Here is an 11,904-nt window from a genome sequence, read left to right as displayed (position 1 = left end):
AAGATTCTCCTTCTCCATCCCTTGTCCCAACTGCCTCCTTGCACATTGTCCCAGCCTGCCCTGGGGCGGCATCCCCGAGAAGGTGGCAGGAGCTGACCATCCTTTCCAAAGGTCATGGCCTCTTTGGCTCCAGTGCAACTTAGCCCAACCCCGTCCCCCCCTTTGCTCCTGGGGAGCCCCATAAGTCTTAGTCATTCTCTCAACCCCAATGCCGTCTCGCATGGAGTCCAACCGGCGTTTCAAACCATGAGCCCCAGACTCCAGAAACTGGTGCTGAGAATTCGCCCTGAGACAAAAGTAAACCGAACGTGCAGCTGATTTGGGGTAATGTTTAGGTCAGAATCACGGTGTCCTTGAACAAACAGGGAGGGAGGCTCGATGCCTTCACTTTCCATTTAGGACACATCTTTAGCATATGAGTAGAGATCCTTCTAGAAACTCCAAAGACAGACTTTACAAAGCCCCAGGATGGAACCTTAGGCCAATTATACAGTTAAGTTCAGAAATTCATTTGACAATCTTACATGTTTCACAAATGTCAGGTTTACATGATAGGCTTAGGGGGCTGTTCGATATATATTTTTTTTTCTTTTTTTCTTCTTCTTCTTCTTAGTTTCTTCTTAAAGACATTTCATCATTCATTCATTTGGACATCGGAAATGGGCATACTTGGTGGAAGAATGGAAGGCAAGTTGCCTGTTTCACATCTGTTTTGTTTTCTTTTGTTTTTGCATTTTCTAAAGGTGAACTTCACCCACACAGTGGAGGAATCGTCGTCGTTGTTGTGTGGGGTGCACCGCCGATGGTTGTGGGTATTTCAAAGAGAAGAAGAGGTGGACAGGCTTCCCACCTGCAAATATACAAGAGGCGGGGGTGAGAAATGGGTTTGGAGGCAGCCCCACATCCCAAACACACATTCCCTCTTTTAGATGTTCTGTTTTCAGTTTCGATTGTGGGATTGGACAATACATAGAGCTTGGCCTGGGAAGTTTTCCTGGGGCAGCACCATATTTCTTTCAATGCGGTCTGACCCATGGCCACAGAGACAAGCAGTGTGAGAATTTGAAGAAGGATTCAGGCATTTTGACACTCTTGGAAGTTTGGTACTTTGGCACCTCCCTCCTCAGTCTGAGTTCTCCTTTCATTTTTGGGTGGGGAAGGCAGGAGCCACGAGCCCTTCACTGGGTGGGCGTTTCACAAGGCAAGGGGTGAAAGAAAGTAAGGGGGTGGTGTGCTGGGAGATGCTTAACAACGGATTCCTGAAAGAAGAGGAAAGCCCTGATTTGTAGTGGTTGCCCATTTCCATGGTGTAAATACTCCCACCGTGGCTGATTTCAGGGCCTCAAGCTGAGGTCCCTGAACTCGGAGGTGGGAAGAGACACTTGTAATCTGTGCTCATGAGCCAGGACAAGCAGGCTCCAGGCCCCCAGTGCAGGAAGGAATGTCAGGAGGAAGGCACAGTGCAAAGAGAGGCTGAGAGACATCGGATGATTCTTCCGAGTCCAGGTCAGGAGAGGTCCACACAGCCTAGACCCTGGAGGGCACACTGCAATCATTAGAGCCCACAAAGGTGGTTTACTCAACATACTTCTCGATCATCTCTCATGGGTCTGAGTCATGCTGGGACATTAGGCCCAGAGTCCACTGTGGGAAGCAATGAATAAACAGAGAAGGACGGCATATGTTGGGGTATGAGATGGGGGATCCAGGCAAAATTTTCAGGGTAGAGACAGGTAGGAGAGGACATTGTGCTCTGGATCTGTGCAAAAATTGGGACCAGGATGCCACGTCCGTTAGTCATTTTGCAGAGACTCCCACTCTCTGAGCTGGAGGCTGGGGTCTCAGGTGTAAATGAGAGTCTCTCCCTGCCCCACGGAGTTCCCCATTCATAGAGCAGGGTGTGTCTTGTGCAAGCAATTCAAAGGCAGCTCAATAAGGAGGTCCAGGGAGGGCTTGGAGGATGGACACGATATTCTGGAGGAGGGTGGAAAGTAATAGTGGCTGGATGGGGGAGTCACAGTCACAGGTCAAGACTTCAAGAGACCCCTGTCCTGGTGTCTTCTGAGAGTTCTCTAGGAGTTGGACAGAGGGAGGAGTTGAATCTTTTGGGAGATTCCAGGTTCCTTTCCCTGGGCCAAGCCTCCTGAACATTGGTTCTTCAGGTGTCCATTGGGGCTTCCTAAAGCCAGGAAGAGTGACAAGGGAATTGGGGACAGAGCAAGAGGCAAGGGGCCTCCCTCACTCTGTGTCAGGCCCACTGTCCTCCCCTTTCCCACTCACTGGAACTCCAGGTCTCCCTTCGCTGGCCACCTGTGGCGTGAAAATGATTAAAATGTTGAATCCCGCTTAAAGTCTGGGTGATTTTTTTTTTGTTTCCATGTAGGTGCAGACCTGAGGAAGTAAAAACAAGGATTGCTCTGTCCCCACCCTCTCTCCCCCACCTTCTTTCTCTGGGGACATGGGTGCGTCCATGTGCTTTCTCTGTCTGGTCACCGTCTTTTCCGTGATATCTCCCTAAAGCCAATTAGGCAGGGACATGGGCTCCAGACGGCCAGCTTCCACCTGCTGTTACCTCACTGGGCCCCTCCCTCGCTGCAAGGGAGTGATGACCATGCTTCTTGCCTCAGTGGTCCATGTGAGGTTTATTTATTTATTTATTTATAGCTGCGTTGGGTCTTGTTGCTGCATGCGGGCTTTCTCTAGTTGCGGCGAGCGGGGGCTACTCTTTGTTGCGGTGCACAGGCTTCTCATTGAGGTAGCTTCTCTTGTCGCAGAGCACAGGCTCTAGGCACACGGGCTTTAGTAGTTGCGGCATGCGGGCTCTGTAGTTGCGACTCATGGGCTTCGTTGTTCCGTGGCATGTGGGATCTTCCCGGACCAGGAATCGAACCCATGTGCCCTGCATTGGCAGGCAGATTCTTAACCACTGCGCCACCAGGGAAGTCCTGGTCCATGTGAGGTTTAAGCCCTCCTCATCAGCCTCTAGACCTCTGCAGCTTCATCACACCTCCTCCTTTCCCCTTCCATCCTTGCCACTTTCCATCTCTTCTCCCTGGTCACTTTCGATTTCCCACCATTTCTCTTCCATCTCTCTTCTTTTCTCTTTCCTTTTTTTCTTTTTCCCTCCTTACTATTGAGTCTCAGACTCCCAGGTCCCCATTTCTTTTAGATGATTTTTGTCTTTTTCTTTCTTTCCCCTTATTCTCTTTTCCTTAGTCTTTGCCTTTCTGTTTCTCCAACTCCAAGTCATCAAGCTCTTCTTCTGTCCCTGTCAATCGTTGTGCTCTGGGTTAATATGTGTGTGTGTGTGTGCGTGTGTGTGTGTGTGTGTGTGTGTGTGTGTGTGTGTGTATCAAACACTGAATTGGTGAGGTCAGACAAACTTGCTCTCCGAGCCTGGCTCAGCCACTTCTGGTCCTATGACCTTGGGCAATTTGTTCCTCCCAACCTCAGTTTCCTCATCTGTAACATGAGGCATTGAGAGGACCTACCTCAAGAGAATTTAATGACATCATTATGTTAAGTACTTGGTCCTGAAGCCTGGTCCATGCTAAGAGCCCAATAAGCGCTTCTTTATTTTTATGGTAAAATACACATCACATGTAATTGACCATTATTACATTTTAAAAACTCAGTGGTATTAAATACATGCACAGAAGAAACAAGGCATGCAAAGCTATATATCATGGGAATCCATTTATACGAAAAGTCCAGAATAGGCAAATCTATAGAGATGGAAAGCAGATTAGAGTTTGCCAGGGGCTGAGGGAGGGGGGGAAACTGGGGAGTGACTGCTTAATGGGTGAAGGGGTTTCTCTTTGGGGTGATGAAAAAGTTCTGGAATTAGATAATGACCCAGCAATTCCACTCCTAAGTATATACCCCAAAGAACTGAAAACAGGTGCTCAAACAAAAACATGTACACTCGTGTTCCTAGCAGCACTATTCACAATACCCCAAAGGATGGAAACAATGCAAATGCCTACCTTGAAGACATTATGCTAAATGTTTATCTTACCCTAAAATGTTTCCTGAAATTCTACTTGCGCCAGGCATAGCAACTTTATTCACAATGGCCTCAAACTGGAAACAATCCGAATGTCCATTAACAGGTGAATGGCTAAAAAAACTGGTGCAACCAGACAGTGGGATACTCCTCAGCGGAAGAAACCAGGCTCAAAGCAGAGTCCATACGATATGATTCCACTTACATGAAATTCTAGAAAAGATAAAACCATAGTGGCCGAAAGTGAACAGTGATTGGCAGGATCTGGGGAATCAGTGGATTAGATTCACTGCAAAGGGACAAAAGGGGCCCTTTTTGAGAAATATTCTTTTTAAGAAATATTCTTAAATTCTTAAATATTCTTAAATTTCTTAAATATTCTTAAATTTCTTTTTAAGAAATATTCTATATCTTGACTTTGGTGGTATTTCCACCCCTGTATGTGATTGCCCAAACTCATCAAGTTGTATGGTTAAAATAGGTGGAATTTATAGTATGTAAATTATAACTCAATACATGGGAAGGGAAAGAAAAGAAAAAATTTACTGAGCAGGTACTATTTTCCAGGACTGGAGAAAGCCAGTCCTAACTCTTTCAATTCTCAAAACAATCCACCAGAAAGATGCTATTATCATCAGATCGATGCTGTGATTATTCTCACTTCACAGATGAGCAAACTGAGGCAAAGGGAGGTCAGGTGACCTGCCCAAGGTCCCACAAGTAAGAGGAGGTAGAACTAGGATTATAGTCCTTGTGTTAGGATGCAGACCTTCAGGACGCTCCTGGCATTTCCCCCTTCCTCCCCATTTTTGATCCTGTCTGTCACTCTCGCTTCTTTCTTGCCTCTTTCTTCTTTGGTCTCAAGCTCAAGGGTATTTCTCTCTTCTTTTTTCCTCTCTTCATCTCTCTCCTCACCCTCATACGTCTCTGACCTCCCTCATGTTCCTCCTGATCTCTGAGCCCCTCCCTGGATGTTTCCTCTGTCCCTGAACAGGACTAATTTAGCAAATGCTCCAATCCTCTTATGATGGTCCAGCCTCAGCAGAATGGCAGGAGAATTAGCGGGGATTAGACACAGACGCATGACCCATGGGGGAAAGGTACTTTGTGGAGACAACTGAATTTTAACTAAGTGATGTCCTCCTCCACGCTTATCCCCTCCATGTGAAATCACGCCTGGGACACACAATGATAATAAAATCACAGCTAAACTCTTTATGGAGCTCTTTGCTATGTGCCAGCCGCTTCTCCCGTATCTCTCCCTTATTAAATTTCATTACAACCTCATGAAGTAGGGGCCACCCCCCACCTCCCGTATTTTCTGGATCAGGAGGGGTTAAGTCACTTTCCCAAGATGATCGGGATCCTGTTCCAGCCATCCTGGTGCTTTTCAAGTTAAAGATGAAGAAACAGAGACTGCGAGATGAGAATGGAATGGCCCTGGGACCACACAGGCTGCAAATGCACCCTCTGTTTGGTGACTTCAGAGATGATGCTTTCAGCCCCTCAAAATATGGAGAACATGAAAAAGAAGGAAAGAAGTCAAGAGGGTGCAGAAACAGAGCAGAAAATACGTTCTGAGAAAGAGGAACAGAAAGCAGAGCAGAGGAGACTCGTTAGGGAAAGAAATGACAAGACAGATGTCAGGAGGGGGAGTTCGTGCAAGGTATTATTTCTTCTTTAACTATGTGATAGAATTCAACAGTGAAGCATATGAGGCTGGAGGAGTTTTTTTTTTTTTTTTTAGGAAGGGTAATTATGTATTTCATTTATTTAACATACATGTAATTGTTCATATTTTAAAATTTCTTTCTGTGTCAGTTTTAGAAAGTTGTATTTCTCCAGGAGTTTGTACATTTCCTCTAAGTTTATTGGCATACAGTTGTTCATAATATCCTAATTTCCATTTGATTTATCTATAGTATTAAGTGATATGTCGGATATCAGATAAGAAGAAAGATTAAAATCAACCATCTTTAACATCATTTCAGTAAGTTAGAAATGAGGGAATAAAGATGAGAGCAGAAATTAATAAAATTAAAAATGTACAACAGAAAAAAACAACAAAGACATAAGTTTTGTTAGAGACTAATAAAATCAATAGCTCCTGAAGCGGCTGGGCCCGTGGGCCATGGCCGCTGGGCCTGCGCGTCCGGAGCCTGTGCTCTGCAATGGGAGAGGCCATGGCGGTGAGAGGCCCGCGTACCACCAAAAAAAAAAAAAATCAATAGCTCCTGAAAATACTAAGAGAAAAAGAAAGAAATTACCAATATAAAGAAGGGAAGGGGACATTACTAAAGATCCTACACTAAAGACATTAATGATCATAAGAGGATATTGTGAACAATTTTATGGCAAGAAATTTGAAAATTTAGATGACAAGATCCTAGGAGACCACAGCTTGCCAAGGCAAGAACACACAAAAATAGAAAATCTGAATAATGCTATTAAAGAAGAGTAATCCGTAATTTAAGTTTTTCACACAAAGAACGCTTCATGCCCATTTGTCTTCACAACAAATTCCACAAAACAATTGAGAAAGAAATTACATTGATTTTATGCAAACTTCCAGAGAATTGAAAGAGAAGGAACATTTTTCATTTTATGAGGTCTGCATAACCTTGATATCAAAAACATGGCAAGAACATTAAAATAAAGGAAAATTATAGGTCATGAGTTTAGATATAGAAAACTTAGACAAAACATTACTAAGTGGAATACAGCGTATATTACAGAGGAGGGATAATACCTGACCAAGCTGAGTTTATTCCAGGAATGCAAGGATGGCTTAATATTAAAAAACCAAGGAAGAAAAAAAAAAAAAAAAACCAAGGAAGGTAATTTGACACATTAATATCATAAGCAGAAGATAATATCATTTCAGTATATGCAGGGGAAGCATTTGATAAAACTCAAAATCCATTTTTAAGCCATTTTAAATATTATTTATTTATTTATTTGGCTGTTCCGAGTCCTAGTTGCAGCACATGGGATCTCCATTGCTGCATACAGGAGCTGTGTTGCAGCATACGGATCTTTAGTTGTGGCATGTGGGATCTTTAGTTGCAGCATGGGAACTCTTAGTTGTGGCATGTAGGATCTAGTTCCCTGACCAGGGATCGAACCCGGGCCCCCTGCATTGGAAGCGTGGAGTCTTAGCCTCTGGACCACCAGGGAAGTCCCTCAAAATCCATTTTTGACTAAAAAGAACAAACTCTTAGAAAAGAGGAACAGAAGCAAATCCCTTAATTTAATAAAAGGTATCTGCAAAAAATCTCATAGAAAACATTATGTTTCATGTTGTTTGTTTTTGCGATACACGGGCTTCTCCCTGTCGTGGCCTTTTCCGTTGTGGAGCACAGGCTCCGGATGCACAGGCTCAGCGGCCGTGTCTCACGAGCCCAGCCGCTCCATGGAATGTGAGATCTTCTCGGATCGGGGCACAAACCCGTGTCCTCTGCAACAGCAGGCAGACTTTCAACCACTGCGCCACCAGGGAAGCCCAACACTGGTGCTTTCTTGATGGTCTTTGGCTGACTGTATTGGCAGCAATCACCAAGTCTGTCTCAAAAACCAACCTAAACTCCCAAAACATGAGAAAGCCAGATTCCCCAACCCCTCAGCTACCAATTCAAGGCATGGACCCTCTTCTCAATCTTTGCTCATCTAGGGACTTCCCTGGTGGTCCAGTGGTAAAGAATCCGCCTTCCAATGCAGGGGACACAGGTTCGATCCCTGGTTGGGGAACTAAGATCTCACATGCCACGGGGCAACTAAGCCCACTCACCACAACTACTGAGCTCGCATGCCTCAACTAGAGAGCCTGCGTGCCACAACTATAGAACCCACATGTCCTGGAGCCTGCGTGCCACAGCTAGAGAAGAGAAAACCTGCACGCCACTACTAGGGAGAAGCCTGCATGCCACAAAGAAGAGCCCACTGGCCACAACTAAGACCTGATGCAGCCAAAAAAAAAAAAAAAAAAAAATATTTGCCCAGCTAAACATCATGATGTTCCATTTAATTTCCTTTAAAAAGTAGGGAGGGCTTTATCTATCTTGGTGCAAGGTGGAGGGAAGAAAAATCTCCCATGAGAATTCATAACCACGAGCCGGTATTCATAACATTTGTGCCCTAAATTTACACTTCCTATGTGGGGAAAAAAAAATCTAGAGCTAAGAATTGAGTTTAAAGTGCTCCCGGTGTGTAATCCCCAAGACAAATGGCAGAAGCAAATTTAAATCCTTTTAACCCAAAACTTTGTTGCATGTTCGAATTTCTAAAGTTTAATGGGGAAAAAAAAAAAAAAGGCAGCAAGTGTGTATAAATTCCAAAATGGTAGTGTGGGAAAAATGGGTTGAAAAAAAAAATCTAAGGGAAAAAACCACACACACACACAAAAAAGTAGGGAGACTGTGGGGGGGTAGTGGGGAGGGCAAGGGAAAGATTGGGAGTCTGGGATTAGCAGATGCAAACTATTATATATAGAATGGATAAACAACAAGGTCCGACTGTATAGCACAGGGAACTGTATTCAGTATCCTGTGATAAACCATGATGGCAAAGAATATGAAAAACAACGTCTATATATGTATAACTGAATCATTGTGCTGTACAGCAGAAATTAACACAACATTATAAATCAACTATACTTCAATAAAATAAAATTTAAAAAAGTAGGGAGAAGGTGGCCTCAAGTCACATCTTACAGATCAAGGACATGACTAGATTCTCCCCTGTCGACAGCAGCACCATCGACTGTCCTGGTGACCAATGTGTTCCCAGCTGCCCAAGGAGCAGAAAACGTGTCTACTTCTGGCAGAATGTTGCCAGAAATGGAGCTGAGTATATGTCCACTTATGGTAGAATGTTCCCGTGGGCAGCAGTTCAGAGTGACATAAATCGAATAACAAGTTCTCTCTGCTGTGTTTCACGTTGTACTTGATCACTTATTTAATCGTAATCTCCCACTGATGATAATAAAAGTCCCCTGGGGATGAGCATATTAAGCTGTGTCCCCCCCGACCCCAGGAGACCCTGGCACGACCCAGGAGTTCAGTCTGATGTTTAGTCCCAGGTCTATGCGGCCGGGAGAGGCAGAAAGCTGGGCTCCTGAGACCCAAGATCCTGAGTCACACAGGCAAACCAGACCCAGTTCATTCATCCCAAAAGGGAAAAGAGCAGGACCCAGGCTGTCTTAACACACAGGGCTATTAGCAGCTCCCAGGAAAGGCCCAGCGAGTAGCTGCTGCTCAATACAAAAAGGATTAATCAATGATTGCATCTCCTGCAAAGGAGTGAGTCTGAGGGTGGGGCAAGACAGGGTGGGTTCCAGGACCCTTAGGGTGTGCCCAGGTGGGCACAGCATAAAGCTGGGATGTAAGCCCCAGGCCCTGTGAGCAGAGCCTCAGATGCAGACAGCAGAGCAGCAGTGAGGAGGAAGCGAGAACCCAAGTCTCTCATGGGTGAGTCTGGGCCACCAGGAGGGCTCTGGGCCGGCGGTGGGGTTGTGCAAGGGGTGTCCTAGGGCCAAGGCTGGGAGGCCTCCTGGGCATCCAGGGAAGGGCCCAGCTGTCTGAGAGCGCTTCTTGCGCTGTGCTGTGGGGAGGGCTTAGCGGAGTCTGGGGAATGGAATTACATTACTGGGGTGAGATGAGCAGAGAGCCTGGCACGCAGTGGTCCCCTGTGAACGTGAGGGTGGCTCCAGCCCTTGGATGGGAGAGGGGGAGCGCTAAGGAGCCTGTCCTGCGTGCCTTCCCAGGCTCGGGGCCCTGGAGTACTCCAGGAGCTGTGATCAGGCCCATTTCAAAGCTGTGTTGACCGAGGCCCAGAGAGGTACGGGGGCTGGGGCTGAAGTACGGAGAGCTTGAGTCCGACCAAGAACATCTGGTCCCGATGCCGCAGGCTTCTCCACGCACTGCCTGCCGCCCTCAGGCCTGAGCCCCCCGGCTGCTCCCAAGGGCCTGGCGCAGGTAGGCAGAGGGTGCCAGGCGGGCTGGGGGCTGTTGCTGGGGCTCATGTGACCCTGCTTCCCCCTTGGCCAGGCCCCACACGGAGCTCAGGACCCCCGAAGAGGAAGCGGCAGGAGCGCACGGTGTACACCAAAGAGCAACTGGACGTGCTCAAGGAATACTTCCAGAAGAATGAGTACCCCGGCTACCAGGACCGCCTGCGCCTGGCCACCAGCCTCAGCCTAGAGGAGCACAAACTGCAGGTCTGACGCGCCCCCCACCAGGCCCCGCCCTTCCCCGCCCCCCGCCAGACGCGCTCCCACCTCGCCGCCTATCAAGTGCCCTGCCCCTGGGCCACCTTTCCGCCCTCTTCGCTCTGCAGGAGGGGATCAGCAAGGCCAAAGCGGTCCGGTGCTGCCCTGGGTCACGCAGCAAGCAAGGGGTCTCCCGGGTGCGGACCCAGGGCTGGACCCCGAGTCCGCCTCAACCCTGTGCCATACAAGCCCTCCAAGCGCATCCGGCCGGGACTGACGCCCCCCGTGGTCTCCCCGTGCCCAGACCTCAGGGCCTCTGAACCCGCGGACCTCTCGGGCAGACCCCTTCCTGGCCGCCAGGCCCTCCTGCCCTCTGCACCCCTCCCCGGCGGCCTCCTGAACACCAGGGGCAACAAATTGGATCTGGCAGGGGGAGGGGGAGGGATGGCCGGTTTCTCACCGGGACGGGGCGACTTCACACCCGGGGCAGAGGAGAATGCGCGCAGCCTCTCGCCTCTTACACCTCGTCCCGGTCCCCTATTTACCCAGGTGTGGTTCAAGAACCGCCGGGCCCAACGCTCGCGGCTGGAGCGACTGGCCAAGGGCCGAAGCCAGAGGGCCCGCGATGCTCACACGGACCGCGGGATCCCCTGCGCCCCCGGGCCCGCGCCTGCCCCTGCCATTGCCACTGCCGCCGCAGTTGCCGGCCCCGCGTTCCCAGACGGCCCGGGATTCCGCAGGCCCCCTCTGCCCAGCCCCGCGGGGATGCTCCCAGCGCCAGAGCCCAGCATCTCCAGCCACGGCCGGGCCATGTGGGCCCCGGCACAAGGCACCCAGGCGCCCGTCCAGGCTGCTTCAGCCCCGGCCCCGGCCCCAGTCTGGCCTCTGGACCCCTACGCCCCCAACTTTGGCCCAGATCCTTTTCCAATTCCAGTGATATTCTCACGCCAAGACCCTTCCTTGCCGACGTCTGGGTACCAAACAGAAGATAGCTTTGTGGATGAGAACGACGTAGGCCCCGGCCGGTTACTGAATTTATAGGGTCATCTTTCTCCGCAAAGTCCTGCAGACCCCGCGAGGCCAGAGTGAACTAGCGCGTTATGGGCGCAGATGCGGGAAGCGGTGGCCGCTTGTCTTCACAGCTCGTTACTCTCAGCCACTTGTCCGCACCTCCCTCGATCCAGCCTGGGGAGGGGGCATTTTTGCGTCACTGTGAGGCCATCACGGGTCGCGCAGCTCTGAATGTCGCCCCCCCCGTTAGTATTTGGGGGGCACGTGGGCATTTCTGTCAATGCCTCAGTCAGAGGTGGAATGACGTTCGCAGTGTACATTTCGCTTTCGTGGACGCTCCCAAGAACTTTCTATAGGACCTTCACCAGCCTCATAGTGAATTTAATTAAAATCGCGTTAAATCTTTACCTGCCCTTGATGTCTAGAAATTTTTGTTTTGGCTTGTACCTACCCTTGCTTGTAGTTTCAAATAAGTGTGAATTTGAAAAAGTGCATTAGGGCTTCCCTGGTGGCGCAGTGGTTGAGAGTCCGCCTGCTGGTGCAGGGGACGCGGGTTCGTGTTCGTGCCCCGGTCCGGGAAGATCCCACATGTCGCGGAGCGGCTGGGCCCGTGAGCCATGGCCGCTGAGCCTGCGCGTCCGGAGCCTGTGCTCCGCAACAGAAGAGGCCACAACAGTGAGAG

At 48.8% G+C, this 11,904-nt stretch overlaps 1 protein-coding gene across 1 annotated transcript; it reads left to right on the top strand.

The window, feature by feature from the left end:
• Nucleotides 1–5,095: 5,095 nt before the first annotated feature.
• Nucleotides 5,096–11,300, top strand: LOC138413928 (tetrapeptide repeat homeobox protein 2-like). The gene is given in 4 exon segments (XM_069540263.1): nucleotides 5,096–5,106; nucleotides 9,410–9,471; nucleotides 10,051–10,220; nucleotides 10,761–11,300. Coding segments are annotated over 4 exon segments (783 nt in total).
• Nucleotides 11,301–11,904: the final 604 nt, after the last annotated feature.

Source organism: Delphinus delphis, chromosome 20 (genome assembly GCF_949987515.2).
Source record: "Delphinus delphis chromosome 20, mDelDel1.2, whole genome shotgun sequence".
NCBI lineage: Eukaryota > Metazoa > Chordata > Mammalia > Artiodactyla > Delphinidae > Delphinus > Delphinus delphis.
Note: the sequence above shows the minus strand (reverse complement) of the source record. Positions and strands in the feature narration are given on the sequence as shown.